Genomic DNA, 24,826 nt, shown 5'->3' with positions numbered 1-24,826 from the left:
TGTGAGTAACTGACTGGTACTATGCATCAGATGTCATTACAGCTGAAATATGAGGTGTCACATATTATAAGCTGCATAAACATCACTGCATATGGTGCTAATTTTGGAGTCACAAAAATTCCATTCCTTTCTGAATTCTGATGCACAATACTAATGCTGCTAATCATTTCGATCCGTGGGTTATGATGAAGTAATCTCCAGATTTACAAGATAAGTGGATTGACATATGAAACAACCTTGATTTTTATAAAGATTATTATTCTTCTAATGATGCTGCAAGGAAATTATTTGTCAATCACACTAAGACTGAATGCTGTTATATAATCATTTTGGATGGCAAGGGGTTGAAAGAAATCCATGTTCCTTTTTCCCAGCTGTATTAACTGGTTGACAAGATTAATTAATGATGGTGGAAATGTATTCATTCTGACAAGAATATTAGGAGAGCACACAAAAGGTCTAACTGGGGGTGATAAAACCAGAAAATTAATAACTAAGGAGTTTCACCTAGGAAAGGGTTGAAGTATACGTAAAGCCCAAACTTATTTAATATTAAATAAATAATTATTATTTTAGTTTTGGGTACAGTGTGGAGGGGTTGGAACCAATCTCAAGCGTTTTACTTTTGTCTGTGTGTTCACTTGGTGGATTCACTCTAATTGCTCTGGGGATCACTGGCATCCAGTGTTAATTTCATCAACAAAAACATTTTTCGGCAAAATTTTCTTTCATCAGCGGCCTTTTTACGGTGATGAAAATGAAACGAAAAGTACACCACATTTTCGTATACTGACGAAAACTATGAGGAAAATCAATTACCTTTTTGTTAAAGAAAAACAAACTAAATTTTGAGGCAGGGAAGCTTTCCCCTAATGAACTTCCGGTTTCCATGGAGCTCCGTCTGTTTATGCTCTCAGCAAGCAAGTGACTCGAGTCCATAGTGTGCTTTGATTTGCAGCAGTTATCAGGCTGGGCAGCCAGCATTACAGGCCTCAGAGTCCTCAGACAACTGTCCAAAGCAGCACTGTGCATTACAGGCCTCCCGACGACGACTGCCCAGAGCAGAGAGCACTGAGTGTGTACATTACAATTACAGGCCTCCCCTCAGACCACGATTCAGAGCACTGTGCAGCATTACAGGCCTCCTCAGAACACAGTCCAGACCACTGTGTAGCATTACAGGCCTCCTCAGACCACCGTCCAGAGCACTGTGCAGCATTATTACAGGCCTCCTCAGACCACCGTCCAGAGCACTGTGCATCATTACAGGCATCCTCAGGCCACCGTCCAGAGCACTGTGCAGCATTATTACAGGCATCCTCAGGCCACCGTCCAGAGCACTCATTATGCAGCATTACAGACCTCTTCAGACCGTCTAGAGTGGCTAAACCTGTATCTGTGAGTTTGTTCAAACTTTGTTACCATAAATAATAACATAATATTAGATTTGTTTACTCCAAGAGTTTATAATGAGGTTGGAAATTCTACAGAAATTATGGTAATAAATTAGAAATTAGGTATAAAATTCTATGTGTTACCACTTAATGTAAGAAATAGGAAGCAGCTGCTCACAAATTAACAACGTGCCCCCACATGTGAGATACAATTGTTTAAAAATATGAAGTGCCGCTATGCATCAAAAACTGCAAGATTAAAACTACATAAAGAACTGCAAACAGTAATATTACATGTGTCTAATCTCTCATGGTAGATACTGAATAAAGTGAATATTAAAGTGCCAGTGCTGCAACAAACTTCTCATCAAGATGTGCAAAATAGCGCAAAAATAACAATATTCTTATGTCTTATCACAATCCAACATTAAAATACTACCACTACTGGGTGCAGGTGCTGCAAGTAATGCTAAATTGTGCAAACATGTGCAAATAAGCAAAAATAGATTAAACATTAATCAATACCAACTGGGTACATCACTACTACACAGTGAGGCTTTGCTTTCTTGTATAACCGTATCAGCCACAGGAGAAGAGGAGAGTGGATAGTGGAAGGGAGGGGGGACAGATACATATACCAATGCATTGCTGATTGGAAGAAAGGATATGATATAGGAGAGGAATTGCTTACATCCTAAATGCTTTTAGACCTTCTGGTCTAGGGAATGAGGAGAGCTGCTAGCACACACAGCGTGGATTGGGGTGCAAGGGAGAGTGATCAAATCACTGAGGAATTTGATGACATTTGCACAAGAGATATCACTGGACACTGATTTTGTTCTATAATGGACACTATTATATGAAAATCAAGTCACTAAATTCTATTGTTTTTTCTTTCACTTTATCACTGTATTGAATAATGTTTATTCTATTTTTGCTTATTTACACAATTCAACATTATCTGCAGCACTGGTGTGTTTGTTTTTGGTTACAATACCTAGTAGGTGTATTATTTCAATGTTCCATTGTATTTGTGATAAGACATAAGAATAATATAATTTTTTTGCCTTATTTTGTACATCTTATAGAGAAGTAGATAATTAATTATTATTATTCCCATTATTTAACCACTTCTGGTTAAATCCATTCCTGTTATGCTGTTTACAAGTTAAAATCTGTATTCTTAGCTAGAAAATTACTTAGAACCCCCAAACATTATATATATATTAGCAAAGACTCTGAAGAATAAAATGGCGGTTCTTGCAATATTTTTTCTCATGCGGTATTTGCGCAGCAGTCTTTCAAACGCCATTTTTCTGGAAAATATACATTTCACTGTTTTTAAAAAACGAAATGGTAAAAAGTTAGCCCCTTGTGACAGTAATAGGCAGTGACAGGTACTCTTTATGGAGGGATCAAGGGTCTAAAAGACCCCAGACCCCTCCACTGAACTTCAATGTATTCAAAATGCAGAAATCGGCATTTGTGAATACTGACAGTTTTTTTTAAATTCGGCGCCTTTAGCCACCGAGTAACCCAGACATGACGTCATCACGCAGCTTCCGGGTTACTACACTAAAGACCAGATCAAAGCGAAGTGTCGGCTGGTTGCTCAAGTCTCATGGTGGGACGGGAAACCAGGGCAGAGCCGCTGAAGGGGGCGGAAGGGGGGTATCTATCTCCTGAAAACCGACTGGTACAGGAATGATGCCTCTAACTGCAAGCATCACCCAGGTACAACCACTTCTCCAAACCGACGTAGAGCCACGTTGATTCGCGGGAAGTGGTTAATATCTACCTTGAGAGATTAGACACATGTAATATTACTGTTTGCAATTCTTTATGTAGTTTTAATATTTTTAGTTTTTGAAGCATAGTGCCACTTAAAGAATTAAATGTTTTACAACTGAACTAAACACATTCGAATTTAGCTGAGTAAAATAGTTTAATTCTACTAAAATTCAATTCGATTTTATTAGACAGAGCGTAATGCAACGACCAGCAGCTAACAGATTTTTGACAATGGCAGTACATTTTGCTCCAGAACGCCTTGATAGCTTTGAGATTTCATTGTGCCCTGTACAGACTGAAGGCACCACATGTTAAATGGAGAAAAGCAGTCCCAAAACATAACCAAGGCTCCTGCATGTTTCACAGCAGGTACAATTTTCTTTTACTTGAAAGCTTTGTTTTTTTGTTTTGTTTTTTTGTCTGTGAACACAGAGCTATTTGTGAGTTGTCAAAAAGCTTAAGTTTTGGCCCATCAGTCCAAACAGAGTTCTGTTGAGCCCAAAGTTCCTCCAAAAGGTTGCTAAGGGCTACTTTTGCAGTTTGCATTTTCTGACGCTCAGATGCATAACCTTTAAAGCTTCCTGGAGGAAAGGGTTTCTTCCCACTTATGTAACCATCATTGTTCCCACTGACCATCATGTTAATGTGTCATGAGCTATGATTCCCTGAGACTGAAAAGTTATTTTAAAGTTTAACCAAAGGCATTTTTTTTTTTTACTTTTGGATAGTGTGCAGAACAATTAGAACATCTGCCAGTTTTTATTGCTATCTATGCCCCCTTTCCAAATTTTTAGTTGACATCAGAACCGTAACAGAGGGGAACTCTTCCAATGGGAACACTAGTTCTTGTAAACCTTGTGACAACCCAGGATTCCCTCACTTTAACCACTTCAAAACAGGGCACTTTCACCCCCTTCTTGCCAATCCAATTTTCAGCGCTGTCCCAGTTTGAATGACAATTGCGCGGTCATACAACGCTTTACCCAAATTCAATTTTTATCATTTTTTGAGACACAGAGCTTTCTTTTGGGTCTGCCTCCCTTCAAGACCAGGTCATTTTTAGAGATACTGCACTGCGTTATATCAACTGACAATTGCGTGGATGTACAACACTGTAACCAAAATAAAATTTTCCTACAAATAGAGCTTTCTTTTGGTGGTATTTGATCACTTCTGCGGTTTTTATTTTTTGCGCTATAAACAAAAAAGTCAGATAATTAAGAAAAAAAAAAACAATATTTTTACGTTATGCTATGAAACGTTCCCAATAAAAAAAATGAAAAAAAAACTATGTATTAATCAATTTTGGCAAATATGTATTTTTTTGGTAAAACAAAATACCAATAAGCGTATATTGATTAGTTTGCGCAAGTTCCAGTATATATACCATAGTTTGTAGATGCTATAACTTTTGCACAAACCAATAAATATACGCTTATTTAGTTTTTTTTTTTTTTATCAAAGACATGTAGCTAAATACATTTTGGCCAAAGTGTATGACAAAAATTGAGTTAATTGGATATTTTTTATAAGAAAAAGTAAATGTCATTTTTTCTTCAAAATTTTCGAGCTTTTTCACTCAAATCGCAAAAACTAAAACCTGCAGAGGTGATCAAATAACACCAAAAGAAAGCTCTATTTGTGGGGGAAAAAAAGACTGGGTACAGCATTGCATAACCGCACAATTGTCAGTTAAAATCACGCAGTTGGTCTGGAGTTGTCTAAGGCATGCAGGTATACATAGTTACATACGGTAGTAGGTGAGGTTGAATAAAGACAATAGTCCATCCAGTTCAACCTGTGTAGGTGTGTGTGGCTGTAATCATCTCACATAGCTCTGAATGTTCTGATCCTTGAGATGTACGTCTAAGAGTCTTTTGAAAGCCAACATACTTCCCGCAGAAACCACCTCTTGTGGTAGAGAATTCCACAATCATGCAATCCCTTCGACTGAACAGCTTTTTTTCTATGCTGAGATCCCCATTGAGATATTTATAAATTGCTATCATGTCCCCCCTCAGGCGTCTCTTCTCCTGGGAGAATAAATCAAGCGATTGCAGACGCTCTTCATAATTAAGGTTCTCCAATCCCCTAATCAGTTTAGTTGCCCTTCTCTGGACTCTCTCCAGCTCCAGCACATCCCTCCTGAGGACTGGCGACCAGAACTGGACAGAATACTCCAGATGCGGTCGGACCAGAGTTTTATAAAGTGGAAGGATTATAGTCTTATCTCTGGATTACATCCCTTTCTTTATGCATGCTAATATTCTGCTGGCTTTGGCAGCTGCCGTTTGACATTGCATGTTATTGCCTAATCTATCATCAACCAAGACTCCCAGATTCTTCTCCATTTTTGATTCCCCCAAGGGTTCCCCTCCTAACGTGTATTGTGCTTTTATGTTTTTAGTCCCCAAGTGCAAAACCTTACACTTCTCCACATTAAACCTCATTTGCCATGTCGTTGCCCACTCCGTTATTTTGTCCAGGTCATTCTGTAGGATATCTGATTCATGCTGTGCAGTTATTGCCCTGGCCAATTTTGTGTCATCTGCAAAAACTGATAACGAACTACTGATCCCGACCTCAATGCTGTTTATGAATAAATTGAACAAGGTCGGTCCCAGGACTGAGCCCTGGGGGACCTCGCTTACTACCTCAGACCAGTCTGAGTATGCGCTGTTTATTACCACCCTTTGGACACGCCCTTTTAGCCAGTTCCGTATCCAAGAGCAAACCCTGCTGTCGATACCTGCAGACCTTATTTTATAAATTAAGCGCTTGTGGGGAACTGTATCAAACGCCTTAGCGAAATACAAGTACACCACATCCACTGGTCTGCCCCTATCTAGCTCACAGCTCACCTCCTCGTAGAATGTTAAGAGATTGGTTTGACAAGAACGCCCACTTGTAAACCCGTGCTGATTACTGCTGATGATGATGTTGTCTTTAGCAAACTCTACGATATAGTCCCTTATCATCCCCTCCAGAAGTTTACATACTATTGATGTCAAACTGACAGGCCTATAATTTCCCGGGATATGCCTCTGCCCCTTTTTGAATATCGGAATCCTGTTAGCTTTCTTCCAATCCCCTGGTACATCTCCTGTCCTAATACTGTCAGCAAAGATCAGGAACAGTGGTCTAGATATAACCTTACTGAGTTCTTTGAGTACTCTCGGATGTACGCCATCCGAGCCTGGTGATTTATTTGTGTTAAGTTTATCCAGCCTTTTCCTGATTTCACCCTCTGTTAGCCATAGTGGCAAGTCCTGTGCATTACTACTAACCATACAATCATGGTCATTGTATCCCTCCGTTTCCTGTGTAAAGACTGACGACAAAAAATGAGACAATTGATTTTATTGCATCAGTTTTCAAGAGGAAAGAATCAATGTTTCAATGAGCCATAAGAGTATCAACAATTTTGGCCAAAACTGTGAAAATTTTAACATTGAACCAATTCCATGCTTAGCCAAAAATAATATATATACCAAAAAATTAGGCAAGCCATACACAGTGCAATTTTTTTTCTTGCAGCCACAGATTGCAGGGAAAAAATTTGCATGATTTGCATGACAGACCGTGCTGACATGGGAATCCCCTCCTGTCTAGAAATTGTCTGTTCCCGATTGGGGGCTTCTCGGAGAATACAGTGATTATCGTAAGAGAATCCGTCAGGCTGGTTGTACCCAAGTTGACTTATCGATTGGTTTGAATCATGTATGGCTGGCCTTAAGGCTTGTTTCCATACTTTATGCGGGTATAAAAAGACATTATTAGGGGTTCAGTCAATAGACAAAAGGAGCTTGCTTTCATGTTCATTCATTCTCATCAGTTTGAGACATATGAGTGATCATTTAGATTTCCTTCACAAGTGCATGTCACCTGCAGTTGACCTCCTGATCTACTTTAAGCTTCTTTTGTATTCCTATTGACTTTTATGAGAAGAGCACCCACCCCTCTGTGGAGTTGTAATTCTTCTGACACCGCTTGTAACAAAACTGATTACCTATAGCAGGGAGAGGGAGTATACCCCCTGGGACTGCCCATAGGTGTAGCCAGATTATTTTTCTGCCTAGTGTCCTACTCCTGTAGGGGGCAGTATAACTCAATGGTTATGAAGATCAGGAGCTGTGTCCATCAATTAACGAAAGAAAAATATACACTTTGTTCCTACCAGAGATATTCCTAATTTTCTGCAGTAAGCCAACTCTGCTGCATTATAATCCCAAGCAGTGTTGTCAGCTCTGCCAGAGTTCTCCCGTGTTGGATTACAGGACTACATTATGACATAGCCCCTTTTTTCCAGAACTCCTCTTAGTTTGCATATTACATATTTGTTTCTGTAATTCCCATTACCAGTTAAGTAGTGCTGGGAATGCAATCAAGGAGGAGTGTGTTGGATCCTTTGGTCTTCCATCTAGCTTGCCCATTGTGTTAGCTGCATTGTGTATATGAGTTTTTGTCACCTTTGCTTGCGCTTATGGCTGCTGGTCTGCTGCAATAGGCAACTACTATCACAAGTGGTGTAATCTTTGTAAGTGCAGGAAATTATTTTGATTTGTTTGCCATGTAATACGTATATTTATTGGTTGGGATTTGAAACCAGGAAAGCTCAGCTAACACATATCCTAAAGAGGCAAAAGGGTCTATAACACCTGTTCACAGCTTTGGCACATACATTTTTCTTCCTCTAATAAAAAAACTGTAAAAAGGAAATCTAGAAATCATATTTCATCTTTTTATACAGGATTATATCTGCCACCAAAACACCACAAATAATGACCTTCAAAAAAATAAACCAAAAAATAAAAAAGGAATAAAACTTAAAAAAAAAATCTAAAAGGTCAGTTGAGGATTAATATTCTTCAGCCACCTGTTGGTCTTGATTTTGGAAATGACCCTGTTGTTTTGAAGAATCATTATGAAAGGTCACACATTTGTGAAAAAAAATACACTATTCTCCGGAGATTACTGATTACTGCTATTTAAATACTTCTGGGAAGATCCTACTGAATGTAATTGCCAGATTTTGGTTATGACCAGCTGATGTTTATAAAAGAATATTTTTGGTACAATGGAAATATTTAAGATCAGCACATCTAATGAAATATTTATTTGTACTCATCAAGAGTTCTAAACAGTGCTCTGCCAGAAAGTATTAGTCTATATTAAATGACGAGGAACACTTCTAATGAATACAGAATTGGGAACGCTAAAAGATTCCCTTTAAGATGCACGTTAAGATTTTAATCCTTGTGGTGTGAGTTAAATACACATTCAGGTATACATGTAGGGGTCTTAAAAAATGAAAATATACATAAAGAGAGAGAAGTACATTGCTCAAGAAAATATTCTACAGAAATTAATTCTAATAAATGCCATTAAAATCCCTATAACTGTCAGTATCTACATATTTTGAATCTACAAAAATGCTGGTCAGAATATTTAAGGATTCAGGGGTGTAGACGAGCCCCATCTTTCTGGGCTCTGCTACATGCAGTAGATTATGGGGGGGGGGGGGGGATGATAAACATATCATGGAAGGTATGATAAAGCGGAGAATCAAATGATAAAAGCCAAAAACAGATGCCAAAAGCACTGAGAATATACAGTATAGCTGTTAGGAACTATGTACATTTACATGAAAGGTAAAATGAGTGGATTTGGTAGAGCAGCAGTGTTTCCTGAATAGTATTATCAACTCAGATTTGATTTTATATATTGCCTGTGACTACCCTTTAAATCAGCCAACTCTGCTGTTTTTATTAACCAAGTAATTATGGCTAAGCTTCCCACAGGAACTCGCACCAGCCCACAGACACTATCATAGAGACAAATGCTTTTGGCAAATAATATTGTCATGCAGCCAACCCAGGCCTGCTCCAACCCACCACTTCCTTTTTTTACCATAAATACATAAGCCCATTTAGAAACCATAAAAATTGTTCCACCTTATATTTTCACATCTGACCACTATGTCTGTTTTATCCAACAATTGAGCACCTTTGCTACATACACTGGTCTGTTATAAGCACATAACAAGATTGTCAAGATTTTGCTACTCTAAACATAAAACTAAAGTGTACATATGAGCTGTTTTACAACAAAATGAGCAAAACAGGAGTAATGTTAAACCAAAACAGAACCTGAGCAGTAGAAAAAATAAGAACGGATGGATTTTAATTATAGATACATTAAATCTCGAACACAGGGTGTATTTGTGAAAAGCCCAAAGGTGCCTCAACATGTTTGCACAGCTGACCCACTAAAAGCTCCCGATATGTATTTTTTTCAGCTAAAGAAGAGAGCATACCTGTTACGGTTTTTGTTTTGACAGGGCTGCTGGCATACTCAGACGGCTGATTTGATGCCTGCTTTGCCAAAGGCGTACTGCCAACTGACACCTCATCCTCCTTCTTCCTCGACAGTGGCATGGCAAGAGAAGCGGATCCCAATGACTGTGGAGGCAAAGTAGAGAAAATAAACACTAGTGCTGCTCTTTTCGGCAGGTAAACGTAGCTAATGGAACAGTTAAGTGTTTCACAGGTTCACTTCTAGAACAGCAAAAGAACTAAGTATGCTAACTGCATGAATGTTTAAATGAATAGCTCCTAATGAAAAAAGAGAACAACACGTACTTGTGGATAAAAGGGCATCAAACTGCAGAATATTTTGCTTACAGCTGTTGAACCATTAAGACCTGGGATGTACAGTCAGGGGAGGCAGACCTTGGATCACATAAACCTGAAGTCCAACCCCAACACTGGTCAAAATCTGGGGCTCCTAGCACCTATGGTTCCAGAGATACTTGGCTCCTTGCGCAGGCTGTCAGAATCAGTTTGCAGCAGACAGGAAGGATGAGCTCACAGTGCCTCTGATTTCTTGTCAGAGGCCCTGAGCTATTTGGTCCAAGCTGTCCAATAAAAATGCTACAGTGGAGGCTGTCTTCTCACTGCAGTATCATAGAAGGGGGCATGTGTCTTCAAGCCCAGCCCATACGCATAATTGAGTATTCTGCAGCTCTCGCTTTTTGTCACAAAGTTTTGAAGATTGAAAAAATTAAAAAATAAATACATTTTCCTTTTCCTTCTTAATTTTTTAAAACAAATGAGAACTGCAAAATACTCACCATGCCTCTTAGCAAATACTTTGGGGTGTCTACTTTCCGAAAAAGGGGTCATTTGGGGGGGGGGGGGTTTGCTATATTGGCGTTTCATGGCCTCTGAAACTGTGATAGGTAGCGAGGAGTGAAATCAAGAATTTACGTCCTTAGAAAGCCTGAAGGCAGTGATTGGTTTTGGTGTCCGGTACGCGGCTAAGGCTCGGGTCACACTATTGCGATGCGGGAAAGCTGCGAATTCGCAGCCTTTTCCCGCATCGCACACGCACCCCCGGCAGTTCACACTGCCATATGCGATACGCTGGGGGTGTCAATGTAATCTTAACGACACCCCCAGTTTGATCGCATATCGCAGTGCGATCGTGCAGTTCGCACAGGATGGGATCGCACAAGTGTGAACCGCTGTGCGATCCGATCCTGATGCGGCTGCAAAAATGCCTCCTGTGCGTGTTTGCACCGGGTGCGATGCGAATTTAGCCATACAAACTGTATGGCTAAACTCGCACCGCACAGCTGATCGCATGTAATGTCGGAGCAGTGCGCTCCGACATTACATGCGAACCCGGCACTCGCATGAGTGTGAACCGGGTCTCACTGCCAAACAGTCTCACACATGTGGTATTGCTGTACTCAGGAAAAGCAGCAGAATGTATTCAGGGTGTAATTCCACATATATCCAAGGCATATTTGAGCAATACATCATTTAAGTGACAACTTTGTGTAAAAAAAAAAACCAAAAAAAAACATTTTTTGTCATTTTTTGTCAAATTCCATGAACTCAACATGCCTCCCAGTAAATAGCTTGGGGTGTTTACTTTCCAAAATGGGGTAATTTGGGGGGGGGGGGGGTTGTGCTAACTTTACATTTCAGGGCCTCCAAAACTGTGACAGGTAGTGAGGAAGTAAAAATGAGCAATTTACGCCCTAAGAAAGATTTAATTTTCCTGAAACTTGTGGCAAAATATAAAATATTCCATGGACTCAGCATGGCTCTCAGCAAATAGCTTGGGGTGTCCACTTTCCAAAAAGTGGTCATTTGGGGGGTGTTTAAATTGTCCTGGCATTTTATGCCCAATATCAGAAGCTTATGCCACACATCACCCACTCTTCTAACCACTTTAAGACCAAGCCTTTTCTGACACTTTTTTTTAATTTTTCTACTAGAAAATTACTTTGAACCCCCAAACATTATTCTTTTTTTTTTTTTTTTTTTAAAGCAGAGGCCATACTCCCAATTTTTCCGTTTTTTATTTGTTGAAAAAGTTTGAAATATTCAATAAATTTCATTCCACTTCATGATTGTGTCCCACTTGTTGTTGATTATTCACAAAAAATTACAGTTTTAGATCTTTATGTTTGAAGCCTGAAATGTGGCAAAAGGTTGAAAAGTTCAAGGGAGCCGAATACTTTCAAAAGGCATTGTATCTCACCAAAAATAAAATTTTTTGCTGCATGGGGAAGCCGGATATATAACCTTTTATCTTAGTGTAGACATATGGGAAAATAAATGATCCAATCACACAAGCAGGAAATTATGTTTCTAGGGGGCATACAGAACACCCTCAGGTAGCCATATTGGACCCTGGGCCTCTCCACACCTTTAGCGTTACTTACAATTCTACTTTCCCCTCTCCTCTCCTTTTCTCCGTCGAGATCCCCAAAGGTTCTGACCTTGGACCTCTCTATCTCTCTACCCCTCAGCTCACTCCTTGTCTCCTCAGGTATCACTAATTTACCAACAGACATAGCATTCTGAATGTCACACTACTTTATCAAACTCAATCTGTCCAAAACCAAGCTTAACATTTTTCCTCCCCCATGTGCCTCTTCCCCTGATTTCTCTGTTAAGATCGCTAGCACAACTATCAGTCTGTCCCCACATGCCAAGCGTCTAGGTGTAATCCTGGACTCTAAACTATCTTTTTGACCCCACATCCAATTACTTTCCAAATAATGCAGCCTCAACCTCTGCAACATCTCCAAAATACACCCCCTTCCTAACCAATGACACCACAGAGCTCCTAGTTTCCCCCCTGGTCACCTCCTACCTTGATTACTGCAACTCACTCCTCAGGGGATTACTGTTACATAGGCTATCTCCACTTTTAGTACATCATGAATGCTGCTGCCAGACTTATCAACCTTACCAACTGCTCAGTGTCTTCTGCTCCTCTCTGTCAATTCCTAAACTGGCTTCAAAATACTAACTTACAAAGCCATCCACAACTGGGCTCCCAGCTTCATCACTAATTTTGTCTAAAAATACCAACCAAATCATTCTCTTTGTTCCGCCCAAGTCCTCCTGCTCTCTAGCTCCCTCGTCCCCCCCAAGAATTCTCCTGAGCCTCTCCTATCATATGGAACTCACTATCCCAATCTGTCTGACTATCTCCTACTCGGTTTGCTTTTAGACAATCCCTAAAAACCTTTCTCTTCAGAGAAGCCAATTCTACCCCTACCTAACAACTGTACTTTTATTTTCTTCATCAGATCATCTCCCACAGTTACTACCTTTTGTATCACTTGACCCTCCCTTCTAGATTGTAGGCTCTAACAAGCAGGGCCCTCTGAGTTAGGGCTGAACGATAGTCAATGTGATATCGACTATCGTTCTGCAGGCATGAGCGATATTCATATCGCTGAAGACACGATATTCAGGCATTAGGCAGGGAGAAGTCGGGACTCGGGGGGAGGAGGAGGACTCACAGTGATTACATCCGTCCCACACTTCCCTCCCAGCTCTGCCTCTAGTATCCAGCCGACCATTACTCCGCTCATTGTCTCTCCTGGCTGCATCGGAGGCGGGATCAGGCTGTAATGTTTTGTAAATAGATTCAATGGAGAGACAATGGGCGGAGCAGGGCGGAGTAATGGTCGGCTGTTGACTAAGAGGCAGGGCTGGAGTGCGGGGCGGATTGCATGGCGGCGGAGAGGCTACAGTGCAAAGCAGCAGGAGAGGGGGGAGAGACGTCCGGAGCATGGCGGAGGAGAGGAGCACTGCGGGACAAAGGCTGCTACCGACACTTCACTCAGCCCGCTTCCTCTACACTCCGGCTCCGACACAAGGCTCGGGCTGTCCGGCGGGAGAAGTTCTACAAGTGTGGCGGATCCCCTGGCAGAAAGCTGAGCTCTGCGCACTGATCCCTCCTGATTCCCCAATATCGTGCAGCCCTACTCTGAATCCTCCTGTATTGCATTGTATTGTAACAGTACTGTCTGCTATCATGTTGTAAAGCACTGTGCAAACTGTTGGATCTATAAAAATCCTGTATAATAATATTATTGCATTGCACTTTACAGAAAATTACACAGCTGAAGACTGAAAAGGAAAGGTCATTTTAAATAACATTGAATTACAATGTGACTTGAGTCGCAATTGTATATGCTATATTTTTTTTATTGGCTTTTTTCCCCTACTAAAGTGGAGTTACCTTTTAACCACAGCAAACTTTGCTTTCCCTCTTCAGTAGGTTTCAGGCCTACAAGAGCGGTAAAACATGCCCAATCCAGCTCATTTCAGACAGCAGGGACAGTCAGTCCACATACAAAAGGTTCTGTATAGCATTTTGAATGCTTCCTAATGCACATACACAGGGAACCACAACGTGCATAAATCTTAATGCAACACAAAGCACACACATGAACAACTTTTTGGCACCCTGCATTAACAACAAAAGGTGCAACTTTGTTATAACCTGCACCGCAATGGTTGAGAGCTCACCGAAAATAAATATGAGAATGGATGCTCAATAACAATGTGGAATCGGCTCACCTTGTGGTGACTAAACTTCTGGATGAAAGTGTGGCGTAAAAGTGTTTGGGAAAAGAGTCTGGCAAAAAATAGGATCAAAAACTGAATCCTGCAGACCTGCTCATTGTCTGGTACACATATGATCTACATTATCTGTGCAAACTAGAGTTCTGGTACCACAAACAATAAATAAATATAAAAAGTCCTTGTTTCACTCTTTTCCTACTGTCATTATTAACACATAAGATTGCAGACAACTATGGATGAGATGGCTGGCAACTGCTGACAACATATCACAAGGCCTGCATACAAGGTAATTTTCAGGATATGGCCTATAGTATCAGATCAGATTTGGCAATGCCTCAATAAAAGTTACAAACTCAAGTGTGTAGGATCAGGCCCTTTACACCAGAAAGTAACAGAAGTAATAATTATTAGACAATTCTACAAAGCAGACTGGACAACATTACACTGTTAATAGTCTAATAATGACATGCAAGATCCACGTTAAAGCCTACCTGTCATATGCAAATGTAAACGCACAGGGTCCTCCTTAAGGCTCCATTCACACCTGAGCATATCAATTTACAGGCATTTTTTGGGGCGTTTTTTTTTTTTTTTTTTTTTATTTTAAGCAATTTAAGGCATTTTAAAAGTCTATTACAAGCATTTTACAGCTTCAAGCGTTTTTGTTTAGCCAACAGAAAGCAGTAGGGGGAGGAGATGGAAGGAAATTAGAGGTGGAGAGCTGTTATTTGAGCGTTTTACAAGTGTTTTTCTGCTCAAGTCAAGGGTTTTTATTGAATTCTATGGGCCCAAAAATGCTTGTAATCTGCCAAAAAGAAGCTCATGTACTTTTTTGAACTTCAGGCGACATAACTCTCATATGTGAACATGGGCCATTGAAATTAAAGTAATTTTGCTTGTTGAGTGCTTTAGAGTTTCAGCGTTTTTACAAGCTGAAAATTATTCAGGTGTGAACGGGCCCTAAAGTGGGGTACACACTAGTATAAAATCTGCCTAAAATTCCCATCCGAGGTAAAATCGTACAATTTTCGGTTAGTGTGTACACAACTTTCAGCAGCCGATGCCGACATTTTTAACGAACAAAAAAAACAGAGGGACAAACACCAAATTTTTTATCGTCCGTCCCCAGGCGACCAATTTTCGTTTAATGTGTATGCAGTACGTCCGCGAAAAATCGGATACGAAAGACCACGCATGATCTGAAGCTGCTGATGGCCCAAAAGTCTAAGAACAAATGTCCCAAAAAAAAAAAAAAATCGGACGAGAAATTTCGTGAACATTATGCACCGTCAACTAAAAACAGTTATGACCGCTGAGCATAAGAGAGAAAAATCAGAGGATATTTCGTCCGATTTTCGCCAAGTGTGTATGAGCCTTTAGGTACCAAATTTCAGCTTGAGAATTCCTGCCCACCTCCCAATTTACCACTACATTCCTCCAAAGATCATATGCAAATGTTGACTTTCTGTGAATCAATATTTGTATACTGCTGCTAACCCTGTGGCACTTTTTGATCCTGATGATAGAGAATTCAGGCATTGAGCACTGCATTGTTACTTTTTATGGGCATATGACAGGTGTGCTTTATTGTTGAAAACATCAAAAAGAGAGTGGATATATCTATGTGTGTGACTACAGAAGGACCAGTCAATCAGAGGTTTATGAGCCTGGGCCTATCTTCTTCTCAGAGTACCTACACCCTTTACAGGGGTGTCTCTTGCCAGGCCCTCTGGTCCTCTTGGCCCTGGGCCTTTAGCGGGTTTGAAGAAAAAAGCAGGACTGCAGGATTACCGATCTGCACTCTATTAAATATATACTTGGTTAACAATAAGCAGGAATAAATGTTCAATTCAGACAACTGGTTTATTACCTCTCCAGCACCTCATCACAGAAAAACGTGTGAACATGAAATAAAAACATGAACGCAAGGATGATCGGTAGCATGTGAACACAAGTGTATTCCGACAGATATACAGCAGACAATTCTCATAACACATGCAACAAAAGGGAAAACTGGGCTTCACTGACTTCTGTTCTTCTGCCAAGACTAGTTTAATGGAACCATTTCTAGATACATAATATGTGTTGGTTCTTTACACTTTAAAACTAAAACGATATGTTTCAATACCAGAGACCTTCTGAATGTTGATACTAAGTCAGACTAAAGCTAAAGTCATGGCAAACCACTAAATACACAGATGCAATATACACTACAGTATTGGGACACCTGCCTTTACACGTACTTTAATGGCATCCCAGTCTTAGTCTGTAGGGTTCATTATTGAGTTGGCCCAACCTTTGCAGCTATAACAGCTTCAACTATTCTGGAAAGGCTGTCCACAAGATTTAGGAGTGTGTCTAAGGGAATGTTTGACCATTCTTCCAGGACAGAATTTGTGAGGTCAGGAACTGAAGTTGGATGAGAAGGCCTGGTTCGCAGTTTCCACTCTAATTCATCCCAAAGGTGTTCTATCGGGTTGAGGTCAGGACTATGTTCAGGCCTCCACCCCAAACACACTCATCCATGTCTTTATGGACCATGCTTTGTGCACTGGCCCAAATCATTTGGTGGAGGGGGGATTATAGCGTGTGGTTGTTTTTCAGGGGTTGGGCTTGGCCCCTGTTCCAGTGAAGGGAACTCTTAAGGCCTTAGCAAGACATTTTGGACAATTTCATGCTTTCACCTTTGTGGGAACAGTTTGGGGATGGCCCTTACTGTTCCAACATGACTGCACACCAGTGCACAAAACAAGGTCCAAAAAGGCATGGATGAGCAAGTTTCGGGTGGAGGAACTTGACTGACCTGCAGAATCCTGACCTCAACTCGACAGAACACCTTTGGGATGAATTAGAGCTCAGACTGTGAGCCAGGCCATCTCGTCCTACATCAGTGCCTGACCTCACAAATGCACTTCTGGAAGAATGGTCAAATATTTCCATAAACACTCCTAAACCTTGTGGACAGCCTTCCCAGAAGAGTTAAAGCTGTTATTGCTGCAAAGGGTGTGCCAACTATATTGAACCCTACAGACTAAGACTGGGATGCCATTAAAGTTAATGTGTGTGTAAAGGCAGGCGTCCCAATACTTTGACAATATAGTGTATATGGGAGCTGTTTTAAAAGTTTGGGATTTGTATTTTTGTCAATTCGTTTCTAAGATTAGCACAGCTGTGCCATGCAGCACAGGACAGGAGACCAGATTTCTGCTGCAATTAGGCAAAAATTGCAGTTCTTGTCATTTTCTATTACCCCCCCCCCCCCCCCAACTGAACAATAATTGAATAGTAAAAGAAAATGCAGCCCTATCTATCTGCCACTGTGCATTATCTTCTATCATCACATCCCTTGTTGCAGCATTGCTGATGGGCTGTTCGGTCAGAATCCTGCTTTACAGGGGACAATGAGTCAAATTCAGGAGGTTGCATTAAAAAAATAAACTACATTTAGTAACCTAATCATAAATATAGAGCTACATTTGTTTGGGCCATGTAGGCCTGTCTGGAGTTCAGCTTTGATATAGCTTTGCTCAAAGAACTGAACTAATGTCTCATTGAAGCGGAACTCGAGGAATTCAGCAACTTTATAAAACATGCTGTATTATTATAGGTTAGGTCCAATTAGGTAAATGCCACCGTATGGACCTACCTCTTTAATTCAGTTTAAATTTTTACTGAGCGCTGGGAGCACAGCTATAACTAAACATCTGGCGCTCTAATCCTGAACCTTCTGGATTTCAGCTTTTAAAGCTGCAGAGTTGCATGCAGTTGCTGTTTCCACCCCTCCCCTCCTGTAAATGAATTCAAAAGCTTTTGTGAATGATCAGCAGTAAGGAGGGGCAGTGTCAGAGCGCTGGGAGTATAGCAATAGCTGTATTTCCAGTACTCAGTATAACTATCATTTAATAATAAGGTCCATGAGGTGGAATGCAGATTTTACAAACTGGCTGAATTCCTGTTTAGCTTTAAACATAAAGTAACTACAGACCAGGTATATATCAGATGATGGTTATGAGGAATGGCTATCTTATTTCAGAATATATTACCTGTTGGGCCTGTCTGTCCCCTTTTCTCTGAGGCTGGTAGAGAAGCCACGTGTACAGCACTGGGTCCATATTCACTGCCAAACCTTGTATGTTTGCCAGCAACACTGCACCTAGAAAGTAAACCAAAAATACATAAATTATATAAATCAACTCAATCATATATTTTAATCCAGAGAACAACTATGATTACAAATAAATAATAGCTGTGAAACATAATCTTTTAATTAATGTTTATGTTTCATATCCCAAACAGATTATACAATCAATTTGTTAAGTGCAGGAGAACACAACGTAAGTTTACTATCATCTCACATTACATAATTTAAAGTTTCTGTACCAATTCCCCTATATTTTTTTAGTACATAAAATTGTCGTTATGATCAATAAACAAGTTATATTTTAACAATCCTAGCCAAAATCATATAAAAAAAAAAAAATAGGAGTATTTTAAAAAGAAATATGTATATCACATAATGAAACATGATAGAGCTATAAATTTTCCCGGTGTCATACCTCTAAACACAAAACAATTCCAAATCTTGAAGATATTATTTGAGCCCGTAGAGCTCAAATAAATATATTCAGTGTCTTGCAAGAACAGGACAATGTTTTAGTTTTTTTGGAGGGGAAGTGATGGAGTGATGGAGACTCCAGATACATTTCAAGGGGAAACTTTGAACTTGAATTTTATGAATTTAATTTATATTCCTATAGTGCTTTTAAATAACTAACTGCGCACTTAACGTGCTTTGTCTGTTGTTGGGGTAGACGGTGAGGCAGCCGTCTTGGGCATACATGCTAGGGCCAATTTTAGACCGGAGCCAATTCTCCTACTACTAGAGTGTGAGAGGAAAACGGAGAACCCAGAGGAAACCAAAGCAAGCACAGGTAAAACATGCAAACTCTATGCAACCCTAAATGGGATGGGATGTGGATCCCAGTGCCCATGTGCTATCCTAGTGACACCATGAAAATAAATAAGTAAAATGGGGGGTCAAAAGTACAGCAAGTCAGAAAGGAAAAAAAAAAACATGCAGTGGTTCTCATTCATGGCGTTCGACACTTTTGGAGAGATTTCACATCACCTACTTTGCCTTCAAAACACAGGACAGAAAGTGAGATGAGTCCTGTCCAGCAAGACTGCAGACAGTCATAAATACCTGGCAAAGGTTCTAACTCTACTAAGTTCACTTCCACTTATAGAAAATGTTTTCCTGATCAGTATGGCTCTCCATTCAACAGCATTCCTAATAAGCACGGACTTTAGAGCCTATGACACAGGAATGTACGAAGAGATCAGGCTTTTATTTTTCTCACGCAGATTTATTCGCAGAAAATAACCAGGAGCTACGGGTCTAAGATTTCCATACATGATGTTCAACAGGTGACCATATAAGCCCACAAATACTATGAGAGGCCTCTACAGAAGAAAATAGGAGACGTAAAGCTTCTCCTTGTCATTGCCAACGCAAATATTTTCATTCAACAAATCTTGATTAAATTCTGGACGTTAGCCGGCTACAGCTTCCTACAAAATATTAATCTTTAGTAAACTCATGCAAGCTGAGGGAATGCGCTGGGGTATATATACTATAATGATTCCCATATTGAAAGCCTAACAATCTTCTCTTCTCAAACCCTTGCTGCATGCCAAATTTCCAGCTAACACGTTATACAGGGCATGTGCAAGCGAGAGAAAAATAGATCTGAACTGATTTAAACTAAACCAGGCTCATTTATTTAAGGAAAAATGTAATTTTTCATGCAAAACAAATATAGCATTAGTAGATTAAAGTGACTATCATAAATAAAAAAAAATACTGTAAATATATTGTGCAGGCACCTAAAAGATACAGATAATTGCAGCAGCTTCCCAAGTCATCATATCATAGCCAAATCCCAGACTGTTTTGCCAGGCAACGACTTTCCAACAGTGAATAAGTATGCCTGCCCCTACCTGCCTCCTGCACATTCCTATTGAAGGCTGCATATCACAGTAAGTAGTTAAAAAAGGAATTTGTAAGAAGAGCAGCTTTAACCATAATAGTAAGAGGTTTACCTATCAGAACAGCCCATGTTTCAGTCAGTCCCTGGTTGCTCCCCGTTTTTATCCTCTTTTTCGGGGTCTGCCATCCAGTTCTTCACCCATTAGTCAAGTTCTAATGATAGGACCTCCGTGCATGCACAGTAAAGTTACAATATTCTGGCATCTGCACCGATTTTTTTAAAATATTTTAACAGGTAAGTAAACTTTTTTTGGAAGAAGAAACATAAAATGAAATCTCTTCTACCAAAAGAGTCCACCTGTTGGTAAATTTTTATTTTCGGCTTTACTTCCACTTTAAGGAAAGTCAAGGTCCTATGTACAGTCCGGGTCTAAAAACGAAGGCGCTCCATAGAGATTAGTGGCCCAATAGAGCTACCCATCAGTGCAGCCTCATCAATGCCTCCTCATCAGTGCATCCTCATTAGTGCCCATCAGTGCAGCCTATCAGAGCTAATCAGTGCACATTAGTGAAGAAAAAAAATTACTTATTTGCAAAGTTTGATAACAGAAACTAAGAAAAACATGTTTTTTCTAAATTTGTCTTTTTATTTGTTAGCAGAAATAAAAAACCCAGTGATGATTAAATACGCCCAAGAGAAAGCTCTAGCTGTGCCAACAAAATTATAAAAAAGTTTGGTTTGGGTACAGTGTTGCATGACCGTGCAATTGTTATTCAAAGTGTGACAGCACTAAAAGATGAAAAAATGACATGGGCAGGGAGGGGGTGAAAGTGCTCAGTATTGAAGTGGTTAAATTATTATTCCATGCAGGTGCTAATGATCACCAATTTCATGTAGGTTGAAACACAGTCATTAACTGAAATGAAAACAGCTGTGTATTAGGCATAAAGCTGGGTGAGGAACAGCCAAATTCTGCTACTAAAGTGGGGTTGTGGGTGATGATGACAAATAGCACACACCATGGCAAAACTGAGCGCAGCAACAAGAGACAAGGTAGTTATACTGTCTCAGCAAGGTCTCTCCCAGGCATGGATTTCAAAGCAGACTGGGTTTTCAAGATGTGCTCTTCAAGCTCTTTTGAAGATGCACAAAGAAACTGAAAATGTTAAGGTCCGTAGACACAGTGGTTGGCCAAGTAAAATTAATAGAGCAGATAAAAGACACATTATGTTTAGTTCCCTTTAACATCGGAAGATGTCCAGAAGTGCCATCAGCAAAGAACAGGGGAAATCTGGCCAAAAGTGGTCTTGATGGAGGAATCGCTTCCAAAAAGCCATAACTCCAATGTGGAAAGCTAAGGGACTCAACTATACACGTGAACATAGGAACTGGGGTGCAGAAAAATGGCTGTAGGTTCAAAATATGGAATATTTGGCTGTAGCAGGAGACCATTTGTTTGGCAAAGGGCCAGTGAGCAGTACAATAATGAGTGTCTACAGGCATCAATGAAGCATGGTTGAGGTGTCATTAATGCTGAGAAATACAGGCAGATACTTACCCATCATGCCATACCATCAAGGAGGCATGCGATTGGCTCTAAAATATTCGGCAGCAGGACAATGACCCCAAACATACAGAAAATTTAATTAAGAACTATCTTCAGTGTAAAGAAGTGCAAGGAGTCCTGAACGTGATGGTTTGGCCCCCACAGAGCCCTGATCTTAACATCAAGTCTGTCTGGGATTACATGAAGAGACAGAAGGATTTGAGGCAGCCTATATCCACAGAAGATCTGTGGTTAGTTCTCCAAGATGTCTGGAAATACCTACCTGCTAAGATCCTTCAAGAGCTGTGAACAAGCGCACCTAGAAGAACTGATGCAATTTTGAAGGCAAAGGGTGATCACATCAAATATTGATTTGATATGGATAGCTCTTCTGTTCATTTACTTTCCATTTAATTATTTGAAAGAAAATAAACCATTAGCACTTCCATTTCTGAAAGCATTTTTAATTTACAGCATTTTTTCACACCTACATTAAACCTTTCCACAGTAGTGTATACATATCTCAACATGTGCATTTAACTTTTCTAACAAGACAAAAAATATTTCCAAAATATGCAAGGTATTATCACTTGTCCTCAAAGCACTACCACTGGCATGCAAAACACATTGTGACATGAACCTTGCCAGCTCGCTCACTGAACCCTATAGCTTGTTGGCCAACAACGGCTTTCTTCAGGACCTGCCAAACTTGTTACTGGCTGAAAAAGGTTTCCACTAGCCTACACATCATCTACATTTGAAGCTGAGCCAGAACTATTTTTGCCAAATCTAGAACATATGTACACACATGCTTTAATATTGCCTTCTATCACAATGGTTGTGCACATTTTAAACTGTAAGACATGCTTAGTGCACATTAGGTTATTTTTTTGGTAAAAAAAAAAAACCATAAATAACCAGAAAGTTCAGAAGACCTGAAATGGAGATCGTTTTATATTAAATTCCTTCAGAATAAAAACCTTCTCATCATGCCTATGATTAGTGACATAATAAACTCTTAATATTTTATTGTACCTAGATGTTATTTTCAGCTTTTAGACTGTCACATGTGCCACTGGTACCAACATACATTGCACAGGTATGGTTTACAGTTGTCACTATCAATAAATCTTTCCAATTACAGGTAAGTCAACGGTTGAGCAAGTACCAGCAAGTAGACAGGAAGTGACTAAAAAAGGCTGGCAGAGATTAAACAGGTCAAGATGGGCTTGAAAAATTCAGAGATCAGCTTGTAGTATCTTACACCCAAAACTGGCACCAGAAGAAGCCTGAACATCTAAATAAAACTTAAACGTGAACAGAAGACCAGGTGACCGCCTTTAAAATTTGAGAGACTGATGCCTGATGCTGAAATGTCCATGAAGAAAGGAATCTGTTAGCATGCACCATACCAGAGGAGGGAGGAACCATATCCTTTTTATAGCATAGGTTTAAAGGATGACTTGTATAATCCATCTAGCAATGGTGGAGCAAGAAGCAAGCAAAACAATACCCTAAAAGAGGTTCAGTTTAGAGGTAGACTGCCACACCGCATTGCAATTCAAGATAGGGAAACAGCTAGGTAGCACCATGGCTTAGTGGTTAACACTTCTGCCATGCAGCAACAGAGTCATCAGTTTGAAGCCTAACCAAGACACTACCAACATGGAGTTTATATGTTCTCCCTGTGCTTGTTTCGGCTTCCTCCGGGTACTCAAGTTTCCTCCCACACCCCAAAGACAAGCTGATAGGGTAACTGGCCCCTGTCTAAAATGTCCCTAGTATGTTCATGTATGCATGTACAGCAGAGAACTTTGACTGTAAATTCCTTGAGGATAGGGATTGTTGTGAATGTACAATATATGGAAAGCTCTGTATAAATTGTCAGTGCTACATACTGTAAATACCTATAATAAAATAAAGGAATGAAAGACAGTGTAAAGAAATTTCCTTGGGATATTTTAGCACAAAAGGAGGGGAGGACAATATCCTGGTTGAAGTGGATGAGGAAACCCCCTTAAGGAAAAGAGAGGCTTTGGGACTAAAGACAACCGTGTCCTTGTATAACACAGGAAGAGCTCTTTACAGGATATGGCTGCTAATTCAGAGATCTCACGAACAGAGGTGATATCAACAAAAAGGCCACCCTGCTACTAGGATCAGTTAAGGTAATATCCCTAACAGATCCTGAGTGCGTAAAAAAACAGGTTAAGGTCCCATAGAATTACAGTGAAAAGTAGAGAAAGAGCTGTATGTGACACCTTGCACAAATGCCTTAAGAAAGGAATGAAAGACGGCTGAAACAGAACATCCAGAGCCGAGGTTAGTCCCTTGATGGTACTCCAGGCAAGATCCTTGTCCACACCAGACTGGAGGAAGGACAGGATTTGTCCCTAAGATGAAATATCCTGGTCTTGCCCCACCCAAAATAGGCTTTCAAGGTGTGATCGTAAACGTTACGAGAAGTCAACTTCCTACCCTTCAAGAGGATAGATTTAACTGAATCTGATTAGGCCCCTGTCCCTCAGGACCTGGACTTCAAACAGCCAAGCTGTTAAAGCTTGCAACTGAGAAGCAGGTTGTTGGGTAGGCCATGAGAAAGATGGTTTGGATGATTCAGAATGAGCCAAAGTGGCTCTGGTGCAGGTACTTGATAGGAAAATTATGCTATATCCTGTGCTACAGTTATTTCCCTGTATAATTTGGTATCACCAGCAAACAGTGAAATTGAGCCCTTGATTCCAACCTCTATATCATTAATAATCAAACTAAACAGCATGGGACCCAAGACAGTACCCTGGGGTACACCACTCACAATTTCAGTCAATAGTCACTACTCTCTGGACCAGTTTCCTACTCATGTAACTCAACTTCATCCACTTTAACAGACCTTATTTTATAGAATAAAAGTTTTTTGAGGTACAGAAGGAAAGGGGAAACCTTCTAAGCACCTCCCAGTAGAGATCAAAGGTCCATCACATAAGGACACTCGAACAAAGCTGAGGCTAGCTGGAAGTGGAAAGGGATATATATATATATATATATATATATATATATATATATATATATATATATACACACACAGAGTGCTCAGCGTAAATGAGAACACCCATATCTCAATGAACACAAGAATAATTTCCAAAGTTTTGACAAAACTGAGAGCTATAGAACATTTGTTAAGCTCATTACATGAACGAAAGTTTA

At 40.0% G+C, this 24,826-nt stretch overlaps 1 protein-coding gene and 1 long non-coding RNA gene across 4 annotated transcripts in view; one reads left to right on the top strand and one right to left on the bottom strand.

The window, feature by feature from the left end:
- The window catches only part of LOC309555764, a 1,250,709-nt gene that overhangs the window by 462,605 nt on the left and 763,278 nt on the right, over nucleotides 1-24,826 (top strand). The gene's annotated exons all lie outside the window — the stretch shown is intronic.
- The window catches only part of VPS13B (vacuolar protein sorting 13 homolog B), a 1,502,642-nt gene that overhangs the window by 888,071 nt on the left and 589,745 nt on the right, over nucleotides 1-24,826 (bottom strand). For all 3 annotated transcript variants that reach the window (XM_082257852.1, XM_082257851.1, XM_082257853.1), the window contains exons 20-21: nucleotides 18,130-18,239; nucleotides 9,502-9,646 (exon numbers count right to left, since the gene is read on the bottom strand). In XM_082257852.1, the coding sequence (XP_082113978.1) occupies nucleotides 9,502-9,646; nucleotides 18,130-18,239 (255 nt within the window). The remainder of the gene's footprint in view (nucleotides 1-9,501; nucleotides 9,647-18,129; nucleotides 18,240-24,826) is intronic.

Source organism: Pelophylax lessonae (genome assembly GCF_965119305.1).
Source record: "Pelophylax lessonae genome assembly, chromosome: 5".
Taxonomy (NCBI): Eukaryota; Metazoa; Chordata; class Amphibia; order Anura; family Ranidae; genus Pelophylax; species Pelophylax lessonae.
Note: the sequence above shows the minus strand (reverse complement) of the source record. Positions and strands in the feature narration are given on the sequence as shown.